The 26,604-nt window shown below is 49.6% G+C and overlaps 3 protein-coding genes across 11 annotated transcripts in view; 1 reads left to right on the top strand and 2 right to left on the bottom strand.

Annotated features, from left to right (window-relative positions):
* NUP188 (nucleoporin 188) overlaps positions 1–7,174 on the bottom strand; it is a 54,730-nt gene extending 47,556 nt beyond the window's left edge. Inside the window, exon 1 of the mRNA XM_077850975.1 lies at positions 7,074–7,174. Coding sequence (XP_077707101.1) covers positions 7,074–7,105 — 32 coding nt within the window. The 5' untranslated portion in view covers positions 7,106–7,174. The remainder of the gene's footprint in view (positions 1–7,073) is intronic.
* On the top strand, positions 7,163–9,281 carry DOLK (dolichol kinase). The gene has a single exon (XM_077850976.1). It carries the CDS (start codon positions 7,517–7,519, stop codon positions 9,125–9,127), a length of 1,611 nt encoding a protein of 536 aa, XP_077707102.1. The 5' UTR covers positions 7,163–7,516; the 3' UTR covers positions 9,128–9,281.
* Positions 9,282–11,762: 2,481 nt separating this feature from the next.
* On the bottom strand, positions 11,763–24,445 carry PHYHD1 (phytanoyl-CoA dioxygenase domain containing 1). 9 transcript variants are annotated; one of them, XM_077850965.1, is made up of 12 exons: positions 24,212–24,439; positions 23,799–23,880; positions 21,340–21,515; positions 17,959–18,059; positions 17,774–17,821; positions 15,696–15,751; positions 15,549–15,611; positions 14,882–14,903; positions 13,530–13,658; positions 13,316–13,432; positions 12,328–12,454; positions 11,763–12,185 (listed from the first exon to the last, which is right to left on the bottom strand). In XM_077850965.1, exons 2-12 carry the CDS (start codon positions 23,829–23,831, stop codon positions 12,140–12,142), a joined length of 918 nt encoding a protein of 305 aa, XP_077707091.1. In that variant the 5' UTR covers positions 23,832–23,880; positions 24,212–24,439; the 3' UTR covers positions 11,763–12,139. The 9 variants fall into 9 exon arrangements, with proteins under 9 accessions (XP_077707091.1, XP_077707094.1, XP_077707095.1 ...); XM_077850968.1 differs by having other exon boundaries at positions 13,530–13,644; positions 17,959–18,034; XM_077850969.1 differs by having other exon boundaries at positions 17,959–18,034; positions 21,357–21,515; positions 24,212–24,436.
* Between the last annotated feature and the right edge of the window lie 2,159 nt (positions 24,446–26,604).

Here is a 26,604-nt window from a genome sequence, read left to right as displayed (position 1 = left end):
TCTGTCTCTATGAATAAATAAAGTCTTTAAAAAAAAAAAAGAGGATTGCCACCATACTTTAATGCATTTAAGATACAATTAATTGCAGGATACATGATTATTTATGTTCTACCAGCCATCGATAATAAAATACATAGCAGTATAAAGAAATGTATATTTGAGAATTAATGAACTACAATAATTAGTGAATTATCTTACATCTTCTATGCTAAGAAGCCACCTCAGGGTAGTATTTCTATCTCCTCCCTTCTCATTAAAATGTAGTGACCAAAAAGGAGAATACAGAAAAGGACTATGTATATTTCAAGCCCCCTCATCAACTCCAGAAATTTTATCTTTCTTTTTTTTTTTTTTTTTTGTTTTAAGATTTTATTTGACAGAGAGATAGCACACAAGCTAGGGGAGCTGCAGAGGGAAGAGAAGCAGACTCCCCACTAAGCAGGGAGCCCATTGTGGGGCTCGATTCCAGGACCCTGAGATCATGACCTGGGCCGAAGGCACTTAACCCACTGAGCCACTCAAGTGCCCCAATTTTCTTTTTTTTAAGATTTACTTAAGTAATCTCTCTACCCAACACGGGGCTCAAACTCATGACCCCAAGACCAAGAGTCAAACACTCTACTGACTGAGCTAGCCAGGTACCTTCAGAAAATTTTCTAAATGCAATATTCGTTCACTTATTAATTAGCACTAGGTACCACATACAGTGCAAGACACTATATTAAAAACAACACATTATTGTCACTATCCCTGGTAAACTCTTTAAATATACCCTTCACCATGTGCTTACCCAAGTTCCTTCCCTCATCCATGCCTTTGGAACTTCAGGAAACACCTTATGGGGTTTTCTAAAGTCTAGAACTAAATTTCAAAATGTAACCACTAAGAAATTCTCCCAAGAGGCTCCTGGATGGTTCAGTTGGTTAGGAGTCTCAGGTTATGATTTCAGGTTTGTGGGATTAAGCCCCAATTCCCCCTCCAAGCTCAGCATAGAGTAAGCTTGAGATTTTCTCCCTCTCTCTCTCTGCCCCTCCCCCTGCTTTCTCCCCCCCCCCCTTAAAAAAAAAAAACTGCTTAGAAAGCTAGTCTATAGAGATGAAAAGGTCTAGGAAAATATACTAAACATTTGACAGAAAGGATGCAAGTTCTCTTAAAAATGAGGATAAACTGAAAAATGTTTTTCCCATGAAGACTTACATCAAGCACTAGCTATGCTTAAAAATTTTCTTTCAAGGGGTGTCTGGCTGGCTCAGTGGGTGGAACCGACAACTCTTGATCTCAGGGTTGCTAGTTCAAGGCCCAGACTGGGTGTAGATTACTTAAAAATAAAATCTTTACCACCACCACCCCCAAAAAAGTCTTTCAACATTTTCCCATCAAAAGAGGTTTAAATCTCTTTTCTAAGGGTTGCTTTTAAGAAAACACTTGAGCTCTGCTGCATCAATAAACATCTGCTCCCTCGATGGCTCTGTGAGATCACTAATCATTTTTCTGATGACAAGACAGCATTCACTATGCAAAAATCAGGAGATGAGATCTAGTTAATGAAACAAATAGGACCCTTTACTCACAATTATATTAAAAGGTCTGAGTAAACCACGCTGTAAGCAATTAAGAACAGAGGCAAGCTCACCATTTAAAGAAATTTATAGTAAAATTTTAAAGTTAGACTGCCTTTTGTAAAGAGAATAATTATATTCTAACTTAATTGATAAATCTGAATTAACAAAAAAATAAGGAAGGGCTTCATTTAATGTGGCATATACTTCGGGATGCCTGGGTGGCTCAGCAGTTGAGCATCTGCTTTCGGCTCAAGGAGTGATCCCAGAGTTCTGGGATCGAGTCCCACGTTGGGGCTCCCCGTAGGGAGCCTGCTTCTCCCTCTGCCTATGTCTCTGCCTTCTCTCTGTATCTCTCATGAACAAATAAGTAAAATCTTTTAAAAAAAATATTTAAAAAAAAGTATACAGCATACACTTGAACTTCTGATTTGCACAGAATGCATTAGATTCCTACTATATAACACATAGCTAATAAGGGGGTAACGGTACGCCAATATTAATGGAAAGAAATTTGTCTTTAATTGAAGGCATTTGTATGCCTAAGCTAATATATCAAATCACTGTTGATCATCCATCTTCCAATTTCAAAAGCCCAGGTATCACTGAGCTTTATTTTTTTTTTAAGATTTTATTTATTTATTCATGAGAGATACAGATAGAGAGAGCGAGCGAGGGAGAGAGAGAGAGAGGCAGAGACACAGGCAGAGGGAGAAGCAGGCTCCATGCAGGGAGCCTGATACGGGACTCGATTGCAGGACTCCAGGATCAGGCAGGCCCTGGGCTGAAGGCAGGCGCTAAACCACTGAGCCACCCAGGGATCCCATCACTGAGCTTTAATTTACCCACATTTGCTTTCAGAACTTAAGTCTCTAGTTAGCTAGGTAGCTAGCAGGGATTCACAGAAGAAACTATGAAGACGGGATGCTTGGGTGGCTCAGCAGTTGGGCCTCTGTCTTCAGCTCAGGGTGTGATCCTGGGACTCGGGATCGAGTCCCACATCGGGCTCCCTGCATGGAGCCTGCTTCTCTCTCTCTGGCTATGTCTGCCTCTCTCTCTCTCATGAATGAATGAATAAATAAAATCTTAAAAAAAAAAAATTAAGGGGATCCCTGGGTGGCTGAGCAGTTTAGCGCCTGCCTTCAGCCCAGGGTGTGATCCCGGTATTCCGGGATCAAGTCCCACATCGGGCTCCCTGCATGGAGCCTGCTTCTCCCTCTGCCTGTGTCTCTGCCTCTCTTTCTCTCTGTCATGAATAAATAAAATCTTAAAAAAAAAAAAAAAAAAAAAAGATTTTTATTTATTTGAGAGAAAGAGAGCAGAGGGAAGGGCAGAGGGAGAAGCAGATTCCCCATTTAGCAGGGAGCCTGGAGATCAGGTCTTGGGAGATCATGACCTGAGCCAAAGGCAGCCACTTAACACACAGAGCCACCCAGGTGCCCTGGAAATCTACATTTTAAAACTCCACAAATGAGTTCCTAAATTACCACTGCTCCAGGGTATCAATTTGTTTCAGAGGAGCAGGTAAAAGACCTGGTCCTTGGGGATCCCTGGGTGGCGCAGCGGTTGGGCGCCTGCCTTTGGCCCAGGGCGTGATCTTGCAGACCCGGGATCGAATCCCACGTCGGGCTCCCGGTGCATGGAGCCTGCACTCCCTCTGCCTGTGTCTTTGCCTCTCTCTCTCTCTCTCTCTGTGACTATCATAAATTTAAAAAAATATAAAAAAATTATAAAGAAAAAAGACCTGGTCCTTTTATGTTTAATACATTAGCCTATTTTGCAGAGACGGGGAGAGAAAGACTCTGCTACTAAACAAGATTGGAGATCACTGTCCTGGAGTAAAGCAGTTACTTTTATACTTACTACTCAAGAAAAAAAAAAGTGTTCTTTAGAAATTAAAATTTTTTTTTGGCAAAAAGAAAAAAAAATTTTATTGGCAAAACCATGTCATGCAATATATATTCCTTTTGTTATGTCAAAATCAATAATCTCTATTGAAAATGAGCTTTTGATAATAAGAATAGCCAACATTAATCAAGCATTTATAATATGCAGGCACTGTGTTAAGCATTTTACATTCTGTCTTATTGAATATTGACAATTCATATATAGAAGCTGATGCTCTTATTATCCCCATTATCTCATCAGGAAACTAAAGTTTAAGAGTAGTTAAATAATTTGTCTAAGGTCACAAAGCTAATATATAATAGAGCCAAGGCTTGAACCCGAGTTTGCATGACTCCAGAGTTTCATCATTACATTATACTGCATCAAGACACACTCAAGAATTCATCCTACAAGTATGCAAAGGTGGAGGTGAGGCTTTCTATTTTACAATGGCAAAACATACCCTTAACATAGTGGCTGGCAAAGAGATGCTCAAAGAATATATGCTGATGAAGAAGTACCAAAGATGGAGAATGAGAGGAGTCCCTTTTAGACCTGCAAGGCCTGCAATCTAAGTGGAACAGAAAAATTAGAAAACCAGTATTATATGCAGAAGTGCCAAGAGAAGGCAGGATAAAGGAGACAACAGTAGGGATGCCTGGGTATCTCAGTTAAGTGTGTGTCCAACTCTTGATTTCAGCACAGGTCATGATCTCAGAGTCATGGGACAGAGCCCTGTGTTGGGTCCGTGATCAGAAGGGAGTCTGCTGGAGATTCGCTCTCTCCCTCTACCCCTGCCCCAAACTATCCCCTCCAAATAAATAAATCTTAAAAAAAAAAAAAAAAAAAAGGAGAAGGGGCACTTGGGTGGCTCAGTGGTTGAGCATCTGTCTTCGGCTCAGGTCCTGATCCCGGGATCCTGGGATCAAGTCCCGTCCTGGGATCAGGTCCCGCACCAGGTTCCCCCGCAGGGAGCTTGCCTCTCCCTCTGTCTCTGCCTCTCTCTCTGTGTGTCTCATGAATAAATAAATAAAATCTTTTTAAAAAAAGGGGGGGGGGGGACAGTAATTAATCAGGAAGGGAATCCTTGTGGAAACATGTGCCACTGGTTCTTCGATTCCTACATTTTCTGGTCTAGGAATAAAGAGGATACAAATGAATCAAAGACGCTTCTGATACTCCAAAGTTTAGTGTTGGGAATGACAAAGGACATTAAGTACATATTACACAATCAGCAAGAAAGTAGAAAGTAATAAAAAGTATGATCCTAAGAATTAGGCACTACAAAGGCTTAGCAGGATACAACCATGGCCAGAACTGTGGTGTCTAATCCAAAGCTATAATGTCTCTCATCTCTTTGCATAATAAATAAGTCTGATCTAAGTATTTGGAGGAAACCAAAGCACAGAAACTAAAAACATTGCCTCAAAGGTAGAGTTTTAAAAATTTATGGACTTTCAGCCCAATGTTCCAGCAGAAAACACGGAACTCCATTTCTAAAAGAGTTGGACTAAATGGAAACTGGAAACAATCTTCCTGAAAGAAATCCATGCAGTTGGAAATTTCCAGAGGAAAGCTACTAGGAGGTTAGGAAGAAGAGCCTCTACGACAGAGTCCTTTTGGTACAAAGCTGAGACACAGCCAACCTACTCTGAAATAGTTCTTTTGAGAAAGTTATATTCCACAGGGAGATAATAAATGTGGCCACTGTCCACGGATGCCCTTACTCCACAGAGGAGGTACATGCCTCTTGTGTGAACTGAGATTTAAGCTTAACCAGAAGCTTTTCAAACCACTGGTGTTTTTGTTTTTTTGTTTTTTTTTTTTAGCATACATACACCACCATGACTTCTACAAACACATTAACTGAAGGACAAAAAAGATATCTAAAAATGCCAATATTCAAAATGACTGTCTGCCAAACCCTAAGGGACCTTCCTAAAACCCTGAGTGATTTAAGTGTATTATTCTATTTTTGACTAGTGCCAGCTAGCAACACACACAAGGATTCTCCTATATGCTTCAGAGCCATCTCAATACTACTCTGAAAAGGGCTCATATTTGGGAAAAAAACAGGTTCCAAGGGTAAAGTGGACTGTCTGAGGTCACTTGCAAATCAGCAGGCACCAGGAATAGATTTTAAGTTTTCTCTTAGTCCAGACCTCCAGGCATTCCAAACAGAAGGCTGCTACTCAGTATAATCCCAACAGCTATAATGTGCTTTCCAGCACAAAAAGATCACTCTAATCCCTACTCTGAGCAAAGCAGTGCCTAGAAATCCTAGTGTCATTTCTTCCATCTTCAAGTGTGAGTTTGGTACGTTCCCAGGGACATCAAAGCATCTTTCAAGCAAACCAACCCCTTCCCTTCCCCTGTTCTCTATTGAAGAGGATGCCTTACCCTACAGGAGCTAGATCTACCCAACCTCCACAATGACTACCAGATAAATACAAATAGGGGGGGGGGGGCCACAAAGACCACAATGCTGCCAGATGAAACAGCTAGGGAGGAAAAAGAAAAGTCATCCTAGCAAAGTTCAGTAGTCCAGTGGAAATCCCAAAGAAGATCTCACTAGAGCGGGGAGGTGAAGTCAGTGGTAACAAAGAAGATAAGCAATGTGTGTAGTATTTACCGAGCGCCTATTACGTGCTCTTCTGGGTGCTGAGGACACAGCAGTGCATAAAAGTGGGGAGCCAGGGCTGGCACAGTGAGTGACAGGCATGTTGAATTTTAGGGCGGAGGGTGGTAGGGACGATGGAAGACACTTGAAGCGGAAAGGTGGAAGATGGAGGTGCGCTGACCTGGCTGAGGCTTCGGAGTCTGGCAGGCTTAGGTCTGAATCCTCACTTGACCACCTAGCTAGCGCTTAGCTGGACTCGTGAATCATCGGTAAAGAGGGTGCCTCTCGGTCTTGGGAGGGTTTCAATGAGCTAATGCACAGGAAGCGCTTCGCCAGCGTCTGGCGCTAGTAAGCGCTCTGTAAAGTAAGAACTGTCTCTTGTTGTTAACATTTCATCTTCTCGTTCCCAAAGTCCACTACGGAGCCTGGGATCGCCTAAAAGACCCGGGCACGTCGGCCGACGGAGCCAATGCAGGAGGAAATGAGAAGATGGATGAATGAAAGGCTGCGAGGAGAAAGAGGGCAGCAACTGCAGCGAGGTGGCTCGGCCACACGCGGAACAGACCTCCCAACGAGCACATGGAGGAACCCGGGAACGTCGCCGGGGCAGGGCAACCGGCTGCAGCGGGGACAGAGGCGGGGGCTCCCCCCGGGCGACCGCGAAGCGCCCCGTCGCGCCTCGAGGGAGCGTCACGCCGGACAAGGAAGCGCGGGGGGGGGGGGGCGGCGAGGAACGCGGGAGGAAGGCAAAGAGACTGGATGAAGAGACGGGAGGCCGGCGTGAGGCAAGGGGAGAGGCACCGGCCCCGTCTTGGAGAAGTCGCCTGGGATCCCCGCGCGCGGGGACCGTTTGGACGTAACCGCCTCCCGTCTCGGCGCCCGTCCACCTAGCGGGGCTTCACCCCGCTACCGCCGCCACACGTCTCGCCCGCAAGTCCCGCCCGGCTTCCGCTCGACTTGGACCCCGCGCCTCACTGCCACCCCCGCCGATTCGGCCCGCTCCGCACCTCACACACTGCCCGCCGGCGGCCGCCGCCATCTTCGCGCGCGCGCGCCCCGGCCCCGCCCCCAGACGCCGCAGCCACGTGACCGTTCGCCTCCGGCCGGGCTGTGGGCGGTGTTTCTTGTCACGTGACGGCGGGCGGGGCCAAGATGGCGACGCCCAGAGAGGTGAGGAAGCCGCGGTGGGAGCAGCACGGGCTGTAAAGAAAGCGGCGGAGTAGCAACGTCTGCGTCCTAGGTGCGAGGCCGTGGAGGATAGCTGGGCGCCAGTTCCCGAGCCGCAGAGAGAGGCTTGCCTACAGTGGAGCTTCCCTCCTCGCAGCTGGAGAACGGAAAGAGGAGGTGCTGGCTGTGTGAAGCTGCCGCTTTCGGCTTGACAAGGCTTGAGGGACCCAGAGGCCAAGGCGTCGCTAGTCACTCCGGTTTCTCCGGGGCCCGGTCTAGAGACATGACCCGAGAGCACGCTCCCCCGGTCCCCGGGGCTCCGCTGAGTGGGTCAGTGCTGGCGGAGGCAGCAGTAGTGTTCGCAGTGGTGCTGAGCATCCACGCAGCCGTGTGGGACCGATACTCGTGGTGCGCCGTGGCTCTCGCAGTGCAGGCCTTCTACGTCCAGTACAAGTGGGACCGGCTGCTGCAGCAGGGAAGCGCTGTCTTCCAGTTCCGCATGTCCGCAAACAGTGGCCTGCTGCCCGCATCAATGGTCATGCCTTTGTTCGGACTGGTCATGAAGGAGCGCTGCCAGTCCATGGGGAACCCATATTTTGAGCGCTTTGGAATTGTGGTGGCAGCCACTGGGATGGCAGTGGCCCTCTTCTCGTCGGTACTGGCACTGGGCATCACTCGCCCAGTGCCCACCAACACTTGTGTCATCTCAGGCTTGGCTGGAGGAGTCATCATTTATATCATGAAGCACTCACTGAGTGTGGGCGAGGTGATCGAGGTCCTGGAGGTCCTGCTGATCTTCGTCTACCTCAACATGATCCTGCTGTACCTGCTGCCCCGCTGCTTTACCCCTGGGGAGGCACTGCTTGTATTAGGTGGCATCAGCTTCATGCTCAACCAGCTCATCAAGCGTTCTCTGACTGTGGTGGAGAGCCAGGGCGACCCAGTGGATTTCTTCCTGCTGGTGGTGGTAGTAGGGATGGTGCTTATAGGCGTCTTCTTCAGCACACTCTTTGTCTTCATGGACTCAGGTACCTGGGCTTCCTCCATCTTCTTCCACCTTATGACTTGTGTGCTGGGCCTTGGCGTGGTCCTTCCCTGGCTGCACCGGCTTATCCGCAAGAACCCCCTGCTCTGGCTTCTTCAATTCCTCTTCCAGACAGAGACCCGCATCTACCTCCTGGTCTACTGGTCTCTGCTGGCCACCTTAGCCTGCCTGGTGGTGCTTTACCAGAATGCCAAGCGGTCATCTTCTGAGTCTAAGAAGCACCAGGCCCCCACCATTGCCCGAAAGTATTTCCACTTCATTGTGGTGGCCACCTACATCCCCGGTATCATCCTTGACCGGACACTGCTCTATGTAGCTGCCACCATATGCCTAACAGTCTTTATCTTCCTAGAATATGTGCGCTATTTCCGCATCAAGCCCCTGGGCCACACTCTGAGGAGCCTCCTGTCCCTTTTCTTAGATGAACGAGACAGTGGACCACTCATCCTGACACATATCTACCTGCTCCTGGGCATGTCTCTTCCAATCTGGCTGGTCCCCAGGCCCTGCACACAGAAGGGCAACTTGGGGGGAGCAAGAGCCCTAGTCCCTTATGCAGGAGTCCTGTCTGTGGGTGTGGGGGACACTGTGGCCTCCATTTTTGGCAGCACAATGGGGGAAATCCACTGGCCTGGAACCAAAAAGACCTTTGAGGGGACCATGACCTCTATATTTGCCCAGATCATTTCTGTAGCTCTGATCTTAATCTTTGATAGTGGAGTGGACCTAAACTACAGTTATGTTTGGATTTTGGGCTCTATCAGCATCGTGTCCCTCCTAGAAGCATACACGACACAGATAGACAATCTCCTGTTGCCTCTCTACCTCCTGATATTGCTGATGGCATAGCTTCTGCATAGCAGTGATGGGAAGAAATGGACCTGGGGAGGATGAATGGTCCCCACAGCAGCCAGCCATTTTGGGCATGAAGAGCCAAGGGGTGAGAAGCAGATTTGATTTCTTCAATTGATTCAGATTCAAAATAAAAATCAAAGAACTCCTGGTTTTACTTTTGCTGATATTTTAAAAGGGACAAAAAGGCTTAAAGACAGCACAACAATACAAAGAGGCTGAGAGTGGTATAGGACACACACACACACCCATACCCACACCCGTCACCTTGCGATTCTTGGAGGGGACCCGAGCGGGATCCTGGAGTCAGGAGTGTGTAATGGTCACCACTTCAGGTTCTGGAGTCAAAGTAACCTGGTTGAGACTCTGAGTCCTTGACTGTACTATTTAACTATGTGAGTTGCTTAACCACCCTGGGCCTCAATTCCCTTGTCTACAAGATGGGAATAGTAAGATCCCATCTACTGTTAGTTACTAGGTGAGGATCCAGTGAGATGAGGTAGGTGTGTGAAAGGTCCAGCCCACAGCCCATGTATAATGAACAATAGTAAGTGTCATTATTAGTCAAGGCTAGCCCTCATGTCAGCAAAAAGCCAGGCCAGCCAAGAGGTTTCATGGATTGTGCTTGGAGACCAGAGTGACTCTACTCCCCTGGCAACATTTGGAGGAGAGCCCAAGAGGAAAATAGCCAAGCGCATGTGCTCTCTCCCCTTTGAGCTGAAGGGAAGAGGTGAGACATCTGTTGCATGCGCAGAAGGGCTGGAGGAAGAGTATCAAGCCTGGTGGGCTGACTTCCTGTTTGAGCCAACTCCCCTCCTGCCTCAAGGCCTCTGTTGCCTGGCTGAGTGGTACTGATAAAGGACACATGATGATGATGCTGGCAGGCACAGGGTCCTTAACAAGGGGTCCCTCCTGAGACCCTCTCATACACCAGTCACCTCGAAACCTGTGTTTCTTCTCTTGGTAAGAAGTTAAGAGACTGAGGGCTGGCGGGATTTACTGAGAGTTCAGAATGGCTCTACTGTGGGGCCCATGCTGTATCCTTGCTCTGTGTGAGGACAGACTTCAGGGCTGTCCATTTCCCCACCATACCCTCCAGCGCCAGCAGAACCTGGCATTGTAGCGGGAACCCAGGGGACATTTGCCAAGTGGGTGAACATTTCCCATCCGTGGGAAGATAGCATAGTGAGTTGCCTAAGGCTGGACAAGGTTCTCTGCTCCTTACCCAGCCCAACAGGAAGGGGCCTAACTGTAAGATACGAGAACTTTGGCCTACCAGGGCCAGAAGCCAGGAGCAGAGCTCTAGCAGGGATCACTGTTGAGCCCTGTCCCTCAGAGGAAAGTGTCAAGACATTCCTTTGGGGCTCAAAAAAGACTTAACAAACCCTTCCCTTCTCCCAGGCTCCCTTCTACTTGCAAAAAGAGGTGGCAAAATGCCAAAGAGGTGGCAAAATGCCAATGCTTTGCCTCACTGGCTGCCTGGGTAACACCTGGGAGGGATCCTCCCAGCCTTGGTTTATCAACAAACACAGTGGGGACTGAAAATTAAGGTCACAAATTCATATGGCTGCTGAGGCTGGGCAGGTAATGCCATAGAGGAAGGGAAAGTGAGGAGTATAGGAGCCTCCAGGAAGTTGTTCTAGCCAAGCATCACCATGCTCCACCATAGGCCCAGAGCAGCTGACCTGCTCATTCAAAGAAGTTTAGAAATGTGCATTGTTGGGATGGCTGGGTGGCTCAGCGGTTGAGTGTCTGCCTTTGGTTCAGGGCATGATCCTGGTCCCGGGATCGAGTCCCACATCCGGCTCCCTGCATGGAGCCTGCTTCTTCCTCTCCCAGAAAGTCTGGGTGCCCGTCAAAAATGCCCACAGAGAGGGACCGTGGGGGCCTCATTTGGCCCCTTGATTGTATAGGTGGCAAACCAGGCCCAGAGAGAAGAGTCTGGCTTGGGACTGGAAAACAAATTGGTCACAAGGCCAGGCCCAGAATCTGGGACTGTATTCCCCAAGCCTGGTCTTCTCTCCCCAAGCAAGGAGTATTGGGAGCACAAAGGTGACAAGCACAGGAGCACCTGGATGGCTTGGTCAGTTAAGCGTCTGCCTTCAGCTCAAGTCGTGATCCTGGGGTCCTGGGATGGAGCCCCACATCCCTCTCTCTGCTCAGCGGGGAGCCTGCTTCTCCCTCTCCCTGTGCGGTTCTCTCTGCTACTCCTCTCTCTCTCTCTGTTAAATAAATAATAAAATCTAAAACAAAAACAAAAACAAAAAAAAAACAAACCCAAAGGTGAGAAGCACATTGCTGGATCAGGCTGAGTCACTCAACAACTGAAATAGCCCTTGGGACTGGAGCAGGTCACTGAAACTTCCCACACCATGTGGTAGCTTCACCATCTATAAACACAGATGGTAAGAGCACCTACCTGGAAGGTGTCAGGACACAGTGAGACAAAACACTTACAGCTCTGGGCATGGTGAACGCCCACTAAATGTTATTGTCATTAAAACTGTGCAGACCAAAAAAAAAAAAAAAAACTGTGCAGACCTCACCAGGCAGGGCTGGGATGCCTGGGATAACTTACAGCAGGGCTCTTCTCTTGAAAGAAAGGCTATTTGGGAAAGAAGAGTCAGGAGGCTGCATTCAGAAATCGCTTTTATTGCATGTCCTGCACTGTAATAATTAGAATTGCATCTGAGAGGAGGGAACAGTGGGTAGAGAAATAGCCACAGTGCTATCATGGCGAGAGGCTGCCTCCAGCAGGAGGTTGGGTTGGGGCAGGGGAGAGGCAGAGAGACAGAGGTGTCCAGAAAGCCAGCCAGCCAGGCTCCTGGGGCCCACCTGCCACCCCTCACCTGCCTGTCTACAGGGCTCAGGGGCACAGACGCTGGCAGGGAGAAAGCACAAGGGAAGAGATTTAGCTTCCCCTTTGCAGCTGGGTGGTCGGGCGAGGCGCTGGTGCTTGCAACCCACAGCTTCCCCTGGAGGGGCTGGGCCCCAGCCCTGAGAGGCGGTTCAGGTGTACAGAGGGGGAAAGGGCAGCTCAGCTGTTGGCTGGAGCCTGTGGAGATAGAGAAGACCCTGAGGCACCAGCATCACTGCTCTGGGCCTCCAGGACCTCTTCAGGAGCCTGTCCAGGGCACGCGCGCGCGCGCACACACACACACACACACACACACACACACACACACCCTGCCACCTACCAGTTCTCCGGGCTCCACATGGTGCCCAAGGACTCCATGAGGTGGAAAGTATAGGCATGGCGTGAGCGGTCAGAAAGGTTCTGCTCACTCTTGTGCACTACTTCTCCGTGGATTAGGATAAGGGCCCCTGGCAGGAATGCAGCAGGTCAGGAGAACATTTGGCAGAGAGAGATAAAGGCCCCTCCTCCCTCAAGTGATTCTGTGGCCTGTTCATCCCCATTCCCATCCCTGAAAGCTCAGGGTCAGAGGCCATGCTACTGCTCAGAGGTTCCCCTGGGACCAATTCCCTTCTGCTGTGACCTATGCCTTTGGCAAGCCTTGGCAAGAGCATCCCCTTCTATGATGTTTGCAGAACCAGGCCAGAGTGTCTGTACTATGCCAGTCAGCTGGGACCTCGCCATCAAAAGCTGGGCTGCGGAGTGCCTGGGTGGCTCCATGGTGAAGTGTCTGCCTTCGGCTCCGGTCATGATCTCAGGGTCCTGGGATCAAGCCTCATGGTGGGCTCCCTGCTCAATGAGTTTGCTTCTCCTTCTCCCTGTGTCCCTGCCCCCCAAATCCCTGTTCGTGCCATCTTTCTCTCTCTCTGTCAAAAAATATACATATAAAATCTTAAAAAAAAAAAAAAAAGCCAGGCTGGATGTCAGGTTGCCCTGTTCTAAAAGGAATGGCCAGCATCTGTTTAGCATCTGCCATGTGCCACATCTTAAGCACATCATCTATCTCACTGACTTCCCTGCTTTACATTTGGGGAAACTGAGGCTCAGAGAGATTCAGTCATTTGCCCAAAAGGACAGTGGAGTCTGGACTCTAGCCTGATCCAGGATGCCTTAGGGAAAATTGTGTGGTTTTCAGGCTTCCCTATGCCTGTCCACCCCCACCTCCCATCCCGTAACTTCACAGCCCTCAGGGAAGCTGGGCGGTCAGAGCAAGCACAGACCCACACACACAGCCTCAGAGCCTGCCTCCCTGCCCTCTGCATCCCACCTACCTCTCTGCACTGGTGTGGGTACAAATAGGCTGTCATCCCAGACAGGCTCTGACCCAAGGAATCTGGTGTTGAGCTTCAAGCCAGCAAAGGCCCGGACCATCCTTCTTGACACCCCACCTGTGGCCAAGGGGGGAGCCTTTAGCCTCTCTTATTTTCCGGGTCTCTCTTCCACGGGGACTGGATATGGGTGGGCAGGGAGAACAGGTGTCCTTACCGGTATGGGAGCCTGGGATGAACCAGAGGCAGCCATTCTCCAGAGTGGCATCCTCCAATGCGATCCATATGCCCAGCACCCGGCCCAGGGGCTCCGTGTACAGGAAGGTGGAGTCCTGGTGAGGGGAAACTGCAGCAGCCCCCACCCTGGACATAAGGAACCTGGCTTGCTTCACCTTGTCCTTATTCCCCACTGGTGCTCTCACAGCCTTCCAAGGGTCAGTTGGAATCCCACCACCTCCTGGCCTGGAGACTCAGGGCATGAGATTTCACCTCTCAAAACCTCCTTTTTCTAAACCATGAAGTGACCTCAGCAGGAACCTACCTCATGGCGTTGCTGGAGGACCCCATGCCACAGGGTGTGTAAAGTGCTTAGTACAGGGCCCAACACCATAATTGCTAAAAAGTTGCTGCTAGTGTTTGATTTCAGCCAGGCAACTAAAGCCACCATCCTTAACCAGAACAAGGACCTCCAGCCACCAGATGATCCACTGGGCGGTGTGAGGCTGAGTACAAAAGGCGAAGACGGGGTGCAACTAGCCCCCATCCACATTTTAACACCCTCCATGTGATGCTGGGACCCCACCAGGATGGAGAACCCCTGAACAAAGGACTTTAGACAGTAGATGCTTGTTCCATCTCCTTCCCAGGGAACCATGGGTTTTCCAAGCCCTAAGAGGGACTTGAACAATCCGGACAATGTCCAGAGGGAGGTGTCCTGGTGGTGGGCAATCCAAAGCATTTGGAGCAGGACTGACTGCAGGAGATGGGGATACTGAATGTGGGGAGAGGCTGCTCATCACCTCAAGAGACCATCCCCGGGCTGGATGGGAGGGAGGAGTGTGTGGTCACAAGGAGGGCAACTTGGGCTCGTGCAAGGAAGGAAAGGGCTGACTGTGAGGGGATGAGCCCCCTGTCACTGGAGGTATTTAAGCAGAAGTAGAGGGAGGCTAAACAGAGTATTTGTGCATACAGGGAGGTTTGAAGTTAGATCTGCAATTCCTCTGTCAAATCAGTCCTCCAGGGAACTTGTTAAAAATACAGGTTCACAGGTCCTTGCAGCCCTACTGACTCAAGATCTCAGGGACTGGGGACTGAGGGCCCCAGAACTGATATTTTTAACTAGCGAGAAGTCACTGCCAGGTTCAAGAACCACTGCCAAAGTCTCCAGAACACCCTCCCAATCGATAGTTCCAAAAAGGAACAGAAGGGAGCTTCTCCCTCCTGGCCCAGGCTCTTGCCCATAGACATCTCAGCAAGCGCCATCCCTCCCTCCAAAGACCTGACAACCACAAATGTCCCAGATCTCCCACCGTGGCCTTTGCTGGACCCCATGGCCTGTTCTCAGCTCACCTTCACCACCAAAGTGAGGTTGCTGCAAGAGAGAAGAAGGGCCAGATGAGGCCAGAGGCCAGTGGGGAGGGGCAGGGCTGCTCTGAGTCTTGTGGGATGCCCTAACTTGGCCACAGGTGTCTACCTCCAAGGATTCCACACCAGCACCCAGCCATGGAGTACTCCCCGTGTGCCAGGCCTAGGAGGACTGCAAAGAGAAAAAGCACTCTGCCCATGGAGTACTCCAAGTCTGAGCACACAGCATGCCTACCGAGGGCAAAGGCAGAATTGAGGAGCAGCAAGAGCAGCTGGGGCCCAGGTCTGAGATTAAGCCTCTCAGCCCCAGGATCAGAAATGGGGCCCTCTCTTCCCCAGGGAAAAACTAGAAGGTTTCTTGGAGGAGGTGGCACCAAATCGGGCCTTGAAGCTGGGAGCAGAGCATCTTAATGGCAAAAGAAGGGAGCAAGGGGTTCGGGGGGGTCTCCTTCCCTCCTGCCACCAAATTTTAACTAAGCACCAACTAAATGCCAGGCACCTTACCCAGAAGGTAAGATTTTGCATGTTCTCCTTGAAACTTAGTAATTCCTCAGGGAAGCAGCTTTTGGCCCATCAAAAGGAGGGGTTTGGTATGAGTACCCTGCCCATATTCAGAGGGTAAACTGAGGTCTGGGGAGGACAGGGAGCTCACCTTGAAGATGTACATGCTCTGCACCACCACGGGCATCTGGAGGCCCAGACTTTTGGCCAAGGCCTGAAAGGGGGCAGAAGTCAGACTTCCAGCCTGCTCTCATTCACACCTGGGCCACTCCCCACCCTCACCCACACCCCTGCTTACCTGTACCTTGGGAGAGTGTGTGACATGTCTGAAGACAGGGTCGTGGGCATGCAGAGCTGCAGAACAGAGGCAGACTAGTGGGCCAGCCCCCCACCCCCATAGGTCCCTCTGTGCCTGGTCCTGGGCGCCCCTACACAGGCCTCGTCAGCCTCACCGGGGCTTCTCACCTATTTGTATGTGTTGAGCTCTCTGCTGGTTTCTAACCAAGGGATGGGCCCACAGTGCCTGCACCCTACTCCAACTAAGACATAATTCTCCACCTTCCAGCCATCTGGAAACGTCACTCCAGACCTGACTTAAAGGGACCTGTTACATAGTAGCGATCTGGGACGCCTGGTTGGCTCAGCAGTTGATCGTCTGCCTTCAACTCAGGGTGTGATCCTGGGGTCCCGGGATCGAGTCCCACATCAGGCTCCCTGCATGGAGCCTGCCTCTCCCTCGGCCTGTGTCTCTGCCTCTCTGTGTGTGTGACTCTCATGAATAAATAAATAAAATCTTAAAAAAAAAAAAAACCATAGTAGCGATTTTGGGCCTGCCTCTTTCTCTGAGCTGCTCCAAGTGACTATTTCTCTCCTATAAGCCTGTTTCTCCTCTGTACTGCAGAACCAGAAAGCCAACCCTGCCTCTCAGGCTGCCACAACACTCGGGGTAATGCCTACACACCCTCAGGTCACAGCCTGGCATCAAATACCTGATCGTGGGCAGCCCCGGGGGCGCAGCGGTTTAGCGCCGCCTGCAGCCTGGGGTGTGATCCTGGGGACCCGGGATTGAGTCCCACATCAGGCTTCCTGCATGGAGCCTGTTTCTCCCTCTGCCTGTGTTTCTGCCTCTCTCTCTCTCTCTCTCTCTCTCTGAATAAATAAATAAATCTTTAAAAAAAAAAAACAAATACCTGATCGTCTTGTTATTTGCTATTATTGTTGTTATTATAAAAAGTAAGGGTTGAGAGTTACGTGGGTGGCTCAATCGGTTAAGCATCTGCCTTTGGCTCGGGTCCTGATCTCAGGGTCCTGGGATCAAGCCCCTCCTGGGATCAAGCCCCGCATGAGGATCCCTCTCCAACTACCCCTCCCTCCACTCGCTCGCATGCTCTCTCTCTCTCAAGTAAATAAATAAAATCCTTCTTTTAAAAGTAAGGGTTAGATATAATTATTGATACTGATTTGTACACTTAAAAATGGTTATGATGGCAAATTTTATATGCCTTTTACCACAATTCTTTGTACAAAGCTACCACAATATAACTTCAAGTTTAAAAATGAGTGGGGGTGCCTGGGTGGTTCAGTGTTTTGAGCATCCGACTTGATTTCGGTTCAGTTCATGATTTCAGGGTCGTGGGAGGGAGCTCCTGCTGCACTGAGCTTGGTGCTCAGTGGAGAGTCTGCCTGAGATTCTCTCTCTTCCTCTCCCTGTGCCCCTCCCCCTGCTCACACACTCTCTTTCTCTCTCCAAATAAATAAAATCTTTTGATTTTAAGATTTTATTTATTTATTCATGAGAGACACACAGAGAGAGGCAGAGACATAGGCAGAGGAAGAAGCAGGCTTTCTCTAGGGAGCCTGATACAGGAATCTATCCTAGGACCCCGGGATCACTACCTGAGCCAAGGAGTTGCTCAACCACTGAGGCACCCAGGCATCTCATAAATAAAATCTTTAAAAAAAATAGGTGGTTTGCAAAATAAATTACAATGTATGATCCTAGAAAAAACAAGGAGGATATCCTAGCTTCATTTTGGGGTCTCAGAATGGAGACCATGTCAACATGTTAGGTGCCTCTGAAGGAGGCTCCAGGAATCAGTGGGAACCAGGAGCCCCCCATGCCCGAGGCCTGGATCATCTTCAGGCCAGGCAGAGGAGGGTCTGCACAGGTCCATCTGCACGGGTGGGTGGCTCAAGTGGTTTCTCTTCCCAGTGTCATATGATTAGCACCATAAGGCCAGAAGAGCAGACCCAGAGGGGAAGTTGCAGCCAGAAATGCCATTTACTGGGCCACTAACTTACTGTGGGCCTTGGGTTAGGCCTCAAGGCTTTTCGGGCCTCAGTTTCCCTGTATCCTTCCCCCAGGTACTGGCTTACCGTGGCCAATTTTATTGATGGATTTCTCTGGAGGGACCAGGAAATTTCCTGTAACACAAGAAACAAGTAAAGACAAAAGAGTTGGAGTCCGCTCTTCCCTGGGCAACTGGTCCTGGTGCCCACCCAGCACCTGGAGATACCCCAGGCAGGCCTTTCCCACAACCCTGGGGTTCCCGGCTCCCAACCTTTCTCGTCGAAAACGCCTTTCTCAAAGAAGAATCGAATCTTGTCGCCACTGCTAAGGAAATAGTCTTTCTTGCCCTGCAGAGAGGGGATGTTAACGGGGCTGATAGAGCAACATGGGGTCAGAGCTGGGCCTGACAAAAAAGAAAGGGGACATTCATGCTTCCCAACCCCGCAGGGCTGCAGACCCCACTGTTACTTCTCAAACTCGTCTACTGAGGTAGACAGTGAACAGGAGCCCCAAGTTCGTGGAAGCACAGCTGGAAGCCACAAGCATTAAATTTCTTGGACACCTCTTAATAAAGTCACAGAACTCTTATGCTTGATACAGTGTGACTCTGAACATAGGATGGTAATCAAACAGGCGTGGTTCCCAGGCAGCCTTGGGTCACCTGTTTTACCACTCAGCACCTATTTCCTCATCTGTAAAAGGGAAATAATAATAGAACTGACCTCCTCTGGATTGTTGGAGGTTTCAGGTAGAGGCTGAATCTTACAAGAGTTGAAAGCACAGACCCTAGAGCTATAATACTTGGGTTCAAATCCCAGCTCCGCCATGGAGTTGCTGTGTGACCACCACCACATTACTGAACCTCTCTGGGCTTAGTTTCCTCATAAAATATAGATGTTATCAAAGGTATCTCATGGGGTGTTGTAGAGATTACGAATTGGTGTACATAAGGCACTAGAACAGTCTTTGGAATGTGGAAAGTGCTGCATGAATATCTGCTTTTATCATCATCACTACTGCTGTTGCTAAACAGAAAACACTCAGCCAAGGCATGGCTAAAAGCTTGATGAATATAAACTATTACTCATCTTTTTCTTTTTTCTTAATAACATTCCCTTGTTAATTTTAGTATCATGTTTTTCATTTATTTTTTTAAAAGATTTATTTATTTTAGAGAGAGTAATGAGCATGCCCTGGGGGAGGAGGAGCAGAGGGAAAGGGAGATAGAATCTCAAGCAGACTCCCCGCTGAGCGCAGAGTCCCATGAGATCACGACCTGAGGAGAAACCAATAGTAGAATGCTTAACCATCTGTGCCACCCAGGCACCCCCATATTTTACATTTCTTAGCATCATATGAAAATGATGCTTCAGGAAGATGCCCAATGTTTTCCCTGTGGTTCTAGCTGCCCTCAGCCACCTTTATGTAGATAGATCTCTCTACCTTCCTGTGTAGACACACAAGTGGAACTGAGGGCACCGACCCCTGGGTTTTCCAGGTGGCACAGTCCCATGGCTCCCCTCCTGTGTGCACACACATGTGCCTGCGGGCTCTGTGGTGACCTGCCTGGCCCTTTCACAGCCTTTCCCACTGAAAAATATACATTTGTTTTAGCAGCATTCATAGCTGTTCTGTATCAGGATCAGGGTGAGAGAAACAAGTCAAGGAAGCATAATTAATAATAATAACAATATTAAAGATAATGAGCACCTGGGTGGCTCAGTTGGTTAAGCGTCCAACTCTTGATCTCAGCACAGGTCTAGATCTCAAGGTTGTGAGTTCAAGCCCTGTGTTTGACTCCATGCTGGGTGTGGAGCCTACTTAAGAAAATAATAATAATTACAGAAAATGAAGCTAAACATGTCAAAGATTCTACTTGACTCCTTAATTCACAAGAGAACCAGTAAGATGTTCAAAGAATTCCAAGAACTGCATACAGATAGGTGGTAACAAATGCTGAAATGAGTTTGCAGATAGATGGAACAGGAATAGATCTCCAGGCGATTACTTCATTCTCCTGGACCCTTCATACCCATTTCTGTGGACAGTATTATCAGGTTTTTTAAAAATTTTTAGTGACCTCTACACTCAATGTGGGGCTTGAGGGGATCCCTGGGTGGCTCAGCGGTTTGGCGCCTGCCTTTGGCCCAGGGCGCGGTCCCAGAGTCCCGGGATCGAATCCCACGTCGGGCTCCCGGCATGGAGCCTGCTTCTCCCTCCTCCTGTGTCTCTGCCTCTTTCTCTCTCTCTCTATGTCTATCATAAATAAAAATAAGTAAATAAATCTTTTTAAAAAAATGTGGGGCTTGAACTCATGACCCCAATATCAAGAGCCGCATGGTCTACCAACTGAGCCAGCCAGGCTCCCCTATCAGTTCTATACAACTTGCAGAGTTGGAAAATAACTCAAAGTAAGCTGGAAGGGAGAACTGGATGGAACATCCACTGATCTTTTTTAATTTTTCCTTTTTTTTTTTTTAAGATTTTGTATTTATTTGAGAGACACAGAGAGAGAGAGAGAGAGAGAGCATTGGCTGGGGGAGGGGCAAGGGAGAGGGAGAAGCAGGCTCCCCACTGAGCAGGGAGCCTGACACAGGGCTGGATTCTAGGACCCTAGATCAGGATCCTGAGCTGAGGTCAGATGCTTAACCCACTGAGCTACCCCGGGCCTCTGATCTTTTTCCTTTTAATGCTCATCTCAAAGTCTTAATACTAATGGTGAATGATGAGGGTTTACTGAGTACCCAGCACTGCACTGAGCTCTTTGCAAGCATTCTAAACTAGGATACATACACTTCATTCTCCCATCCTCCCCTCAAACCTTCGCTGGTCTTTGGAACATTCTCAGAAGGCAGCTTGGGAGGCACAAGATCAGCCCCCTCATTCCTTGGGGCTGTGAGTGACCTGTCTCTAGACACTGGACCCCTATGCCTGCTAGAAGGCGTCGGTGAGATGTATTCCTTAGTCCACCCTCCCAGCCTGGTCTCTGGGTTGTGAGCCATCGGGCCATTGTAATTCCCACTATGCCCACCAGATGGCAGGAGAGCCTCAGCATGAAGGAGCCGCGTTGATGGCCCCGGGCCACAGGTTTGGCTTGGCGGCCGCACCACAGCCAGGCTCCTGGAGGGTTAAGTTAGAACGTGTGGGAGAACCCCGAGTTTCCACTCACCCATCTCAAACACTATTGCGTACTATTAAGTCACAAGGGGTGGGGATGGAGAAGCTGAGTTTCTAGTCTCACTGGGGTATGAGGCTGACACAAAAGCAGGTCCCTTGGAATCATTTGGCTCTTTCTGGGGTTTCTGGCCCAACTACTGAGGAAACACAGCAGAGCACTGAACAGCACGGACTTCGTATCAGGCCGATCTGGGTTCAAATCCTCACTCTATAGTTACTAACAATGTGGTTTGGGGCAAGTAAGCCAAGCCTCGTTTTCCCCACCTGTCAAATGGGGGTAATAAGATCAACCTTATAAGTCCATAGTGAGGAGTGAAGGACCTACACCTAGAAGGCACTTAGCTGGGCACAGGGAGGAACCAGGGCCCAATCTGTTACCAGAACAAGTGCTCATGGGCCTTGGGGCCTTCCCATCCAGGCTGCAGCTCTGCCTGGGGACTGAGCCCCCCCATGAAAGACCAGATCCCATTCTCACCTGCCCCGGACACCTACTTGGCTTCTCAGCTGCTCTTCTTCCTGGGTGGAAAATTCTATGCGGCAGTGCAGAGGGACGTCCATGTCAGCCACTAGCTCGCCAATCCTCTGTTGCATGGCTACACACTCATCTGCAGATAAAAATCCTTCCAGCACCAGAAATCCGTCCTCCTGAAACTGAAGGCAGGAAGCAAACTCAGGCTTCCCTCGGCCCTCAAATGCTCTTTATGAGGACTGACATTACCTCTCCCTCAAACCCAAAGCTGTGTGAGGGCAGGACCAAGAATCCTATTTATTGCTCTGTCTCCCCCTCCCACCCACCCACCCCCACTCAGGTCATGGTGCCTGGAACCATGGTGAGGAGCAACCAATAGTGGTTGCCTGAATGAAGGAAGAAGGAAGGGGAGGTGTCCTCATCCTTCCCCTCTAGTGGGGCTTGGGTCACATGGGAATATTACCCCGTTCATTTATTCAACTGAAATTTATTGAGCATCTACTGTGTACCAGGCATGGTTTTAGGAGCTGGAGCTACAGTAATGAGCAAGCCAGCCATGATACCTGCCATCCTGGAGCTTAAAGTCTAGCAAAGGAGGCTGACATCAAGCAAAACAGCATGTGGGGTAGAGTGGTGGGGTGTGTGCTATCACAAACCGCTGCGTGCAAGGAGGGAGAAGGCAGATTCAAGAGCTAAAGGCAGAAGTGTCCAATGTAAAAGGATTGGGGTGGGGGACAGAGAAGTCTCAGGGCAGCAGCTCTGAGGAGGTGGCATTTAAAGGGGACCAGCAGGATAAGGGGGGGTTGAAGAGACAAGGATGAATATTTAAGTCCCAGAGTGCAGGATGTGTGAAGCCCCTGAGCACAGGAGGGACACAAGGAATTGAGGCCAGATGGAGGGAAGTAAGCGTGGGGGCTGAAGGGAGGCAGGAGGGTGGTGGGAGCCAAGCCAGGCAAGGAGGTGGGCTTTGTGCTGAATGTGTGGACAGCCAGGGGGGAGGGGAGTTAAAACAGCTAGTTTAAATTCTAATTTGCCTCCAGACCTCTTATTCTGTGGCTATTGAGAGACATAAGGAGAGAAAGAACATCTACATGTTTGCTTGCAGACCATTATAAAATCTTAGCATTGGAAGTCACCTCTTGAACCCACTGTGAAGTATCTGATTCCCAATTACTAACCTCCCCTTCCCTCCTTCACTCCCTCATAGATGCCTGCCTTCCACATTGTGGGATGTTGGGACATTCATGCCCACCCACTGTGGGCCCTTTCATCTCTGGAAAGCTCTGTAATAGGTACTCAATCCTCCCATCAGTATCAAGCTGAACATTTCCTCCTTGGGAACTGGGTCACCCACAGCAAACTGCGTGACCCAGCAAATACACTCAGACGAGAACTTGTTGACATACATTGGGGGCTTAACAAATAGAGGAGCAAAGATGTATTAATTAAGGGTATTCACTGATGCTGGTTGAATGAGAACAATACATCAGAAACAACCTAAATGCTCAGCGCAAGGATGGTCATTCAACAAAGTATGTTTTATCTATCTGGAACCCAACACTGCTGATAAAAATCATGTGGTAGAAAAATATTTACTGACATGGCATATGTGCCCGATATACTGTGAGATGGGGAAAAAAAAAAAAAGCTGAACACGGATTTAGTATTTTAGCCATTGCAAGATCTTGGGCGACCGCCTTGGCCCTCAGACCATCAAGTCGGGGGCACTTTAGCGTCTCCTTTATAAAACGGTGGGCAAGCACTCACAAGCGGTAGCTATTATGTTCGCCTTTTAAAGATTCTAGGGCTGTCTACTACCAAAATACTAAGTCTCAGGGTAGGAAATTATGGGTGGTTTTTCATTTTCTTTTTTGAGATTTTCTGTATTTTTCAGCATTTTTCCCTTATCAGCAACAAACAAGGATCACGTGTTTTGTTTTTGTTTTTTGTTTTTATTTTGTTTTGTTTTGTTTTGTTTTTAAGTCTGTGTCACTCTAATTCCTAAGAGTCAGCTTTCCGCGTAAGGACAGCAGGTGGGACCCAGCCGCCCTCTCCTGGCTCCGGGCCGGGGCGGGGCCGGGGGTGGGGCGGCCTGCCCTCCGTTGACCCCGCCCCATCACGGGTCCTGGCTCCGCCCTCCCCCTCCCCCGCTGTCCCTCCTCCTCCTCCCCCTCTGCTCCTAGGACCCAGTCCTGGGGCTGGACTGGCTGGCTGATCTTTACTCTTTATTCTGGTTTCCATCACACGTACACATTCCCACCTCATCCCGGCCCCGTGGTCCTGACGCCCCCGGCTGTGAGTGCAGAAGTTAGGCGTTGTGGTTGGAAACTGACAGCTCTGAGCTTCTGTTTCCTCTTCTGAAAAATGCAGGGGGTGGGGTTGAGTTCCCAGGGTCTTCTAGAGGTCTGGAGGGACCCCCAGCTCTTATGTGACCCTCTCGGACCCCCACCTAGCAGATGCCCTACCTTCTGGAGCTGCGAGGGGCTCAGGCAGGCCATGAGGATGAGGCAGGCACACAGATGGTTCCGGTTGCTGCAGGGCCAGAGGCTGGAGAGGAAAAAGTACAGGGAGGCAGAGTAGTTGGAGCCTGGGAGATCCAGAAGGACTTAACCCTTGCCTACCCAAAGGAAACCCAATCCCTACCCCCAGCCCTCGCCCTCCTCCCCCAAACACACACAGATCAGCCTGGAAACCACCCTCCCCCCCTCATCATTTCTGTGCCTGGATGAAGTTCTTGCCTTTGACTTAGCTCAATAACCTGCGTCCATCCCCCCAGTTAGTCCAGGATTAGCCCTTTCCACCTTTTCCAATCTCCTTCATGGTTTTTAACGCTACCTCCCAGTTTCTTTGCACAAACCAAACCCCTCTGGCTGCTTACCAGGTGTCTAGAAGTTGCAGTCCAGGAGTGTCAGGGCAAAGAAGCTGGGTAGGCTGGAGGACCCCTGAGTCCCAGTTCAGGTACCACGACTCACTGTGACCTCTGATGAATGGCAGCCCCTCTCAGTTTTTTAGTATATGTACTGCTGAAGGGAGCACAGATATCAGCCCCTCTCTGGACATCATGCGTGGATTAGAAAGTCTCTAGGCCACCAGCATCAACATGGGGTGGGGATGGGGGGATCGGGGTGGGTCTGGAGGACTTACACAACAGATTGGTCACATTGGGCCAAGTAGCTTTGCATTCCAAAGACGCAAAAGGTCCTCAGAGAATTGTCAGGGCCCCGCTCAGCTCTGATTCTCTGAAACTCTGTCTTGGGAGGTTTAGGGACAGTGGAGGGGTCAGCCTACAGCTCAGAGGAAAGATAGCAGATAAAGGGAAATCTTTGAAAGGGAAAGGGACTAGGGGCACCTGGTTGGCTCAGTTGGAAGAGCATGTGCCTTTTGATCTCTGGACTCTTGATCTCTGGGTCCTGAGTTCAAACCCCACATTGGGTACAGACATTATTTACTTACTTACTTACTTACATAAATAAAAAAGAAAAAGAAAGAAAGAAAGAAGAAAGAAAGAAAGAAAGAAAGAAAGAAAGAAAGAAAGAAAGAAAGAAAGAAAGAAAGAAAGAAAGAAAAAGAAAAGAGGAAGGGGAAGGGGAAGGGACTATAGATGGGGGCCTGGGTCTCCAGAATAAGGGATGGAGGAATGCTGGTTCCTGTTCCCCATCCTCCGGGCCCAAGGTGTTTGGTTTCTCAAATTCAGCTGGCACAATAGACTCACTAGTCCTGTTCAGCAGTTGACAGGGCCATTCTGGCTGCAGCTCCTGAAGACTGGCCACTGACCTTCCCTGAAATGACATTTTTCTGAATGGCAAAGGGACAGAATGTCTTGGGAGTAAGCACAGGGACATGAGCTCAGCCTTCAGGAGCCTTGGACCCAAGTCAAGTTGTGTTTTCTGGGCCACCGCACTAGGAGTAGCTGCTCAATGCTGAATTCCTGAGGGCCAAGGAGAGGGAACTAGGCTCCTGAGAACAGAGAGGAGGTTCTGAGGAGTTGGGCTGGGTAAGGAGGGCAGGCAGAGCAATGCAGGAAATACAGTGAGACTCAGCCCACTTAAGGCCAGGTGCATTCCCAGCTGTCCTGGCCTTGTCTGATGCGGTTGCCCAACAAGTATAGGAACACCGCCTACCGTATGCCAGGGACACAGTGAGGGTCCCATCATGCTGGGCTAGCAGCTCTCCGGGGAACTCCCACCAAAGGCTTGTAGTGGAGGCTTAGTGGGACAGACTGGGTTTGAGTCCAGGCCTGGGCCTTCCTTACCCCATCTGTAATTTGGGGATAACATAATTTGGGGATAACATAAATACCTCTTGTAAAGAGAAAGAGGAATGGTTGAGCTTGGCACAGGGCCCGGCATTTACTAAGTGCCTACCAGCTGTTCACCAAAAGTTAGCTGGGGCTGTTCTGGGTGGAATGTGAGGTTATTTTTATTTTATTTTTGAACTTCCCCCAGTTTTCCAAACTGCTGTTGTAATCAGAGGAAAGACTATACCACTGAGGTTTGGAGTGGACAACCTTGGGGGTCTGGATGGAGGGAGGAGGGGCTGAGCCTCTGAGATTTGTTCATTCATTCTGTTCAGGCTTTGAGAATTGGGTTTGCATTGTGGGATTTTTCCCTCAAAGCTAACCAGCTCCAGATCCAACACTCCTGGTTCCTGGTGACACTGGGCAGCCCCAAGCCTGGGCAGGGGGAGTGGGAGTTGGTAGGGAAGTACAGACAGTAGGGGAGGATCTCCATTGTGGAGACACAGGAGGGTCTCAGAGGGTATCACAGCCCAGAGGTCACCTGGAAGGGTCACAGTCCCATGGAGGGAGGAAGGACAGACTCAGGCCTGTCCCAGGGGAGGTGCCCAAGTAGTAGCTCAGGCCTAATCTGTAAGGCTGACATCAGAGACAATGACCTCTCTTTTTCACCAAAAGCCCGCTGCCCCTGGATCCCCACATCAGCCCAGTGCAAACCTCAGTGGTCCAGGAGGAAGGTATCAGTTACTGGGCACTAAAAGCCCTCTGAACAGAGGCCAGGCCCTCTGTTCAAAATTCCACCTACCACATAATCATCAAGCAAGCCTCAGAGCAATCCTGCAAGATTGCCAATACTAGCCTGATTTTACAGACAAGGAAACCGTCTAAAACAGTCAGATAAATGGCACAGCTATGATTTCAAGGCCAATTTCAAGGCCACTCAGTGTATCTCCATGAGCCTCTGACCTTGACCACAGCACCTGCAGCAGGTTCCCCGAGGGCCTAGGAGCCGGCTCCCCCACAGCGACTCTCAGCCT

This window comes from Canis aureus, chromosome 16 (genome assembly GCF_053574225.1).
Source record: "Canis aureus isolate CA01 chromosome 16, VMU_Caureus_v.1.0, whole genome shotgun sequence".
Taxonomy (NCBI): Eukaryota; Metazoa; Chordata; class Mammalia; order Carnivora; family Canidae; genus Canis; species Canis aureus.
The sequence above is the reverse complement of the archived record's forward strand: the minus strand, read 5'-3'. Positions and strand labels throughout refer to the sequence as shown.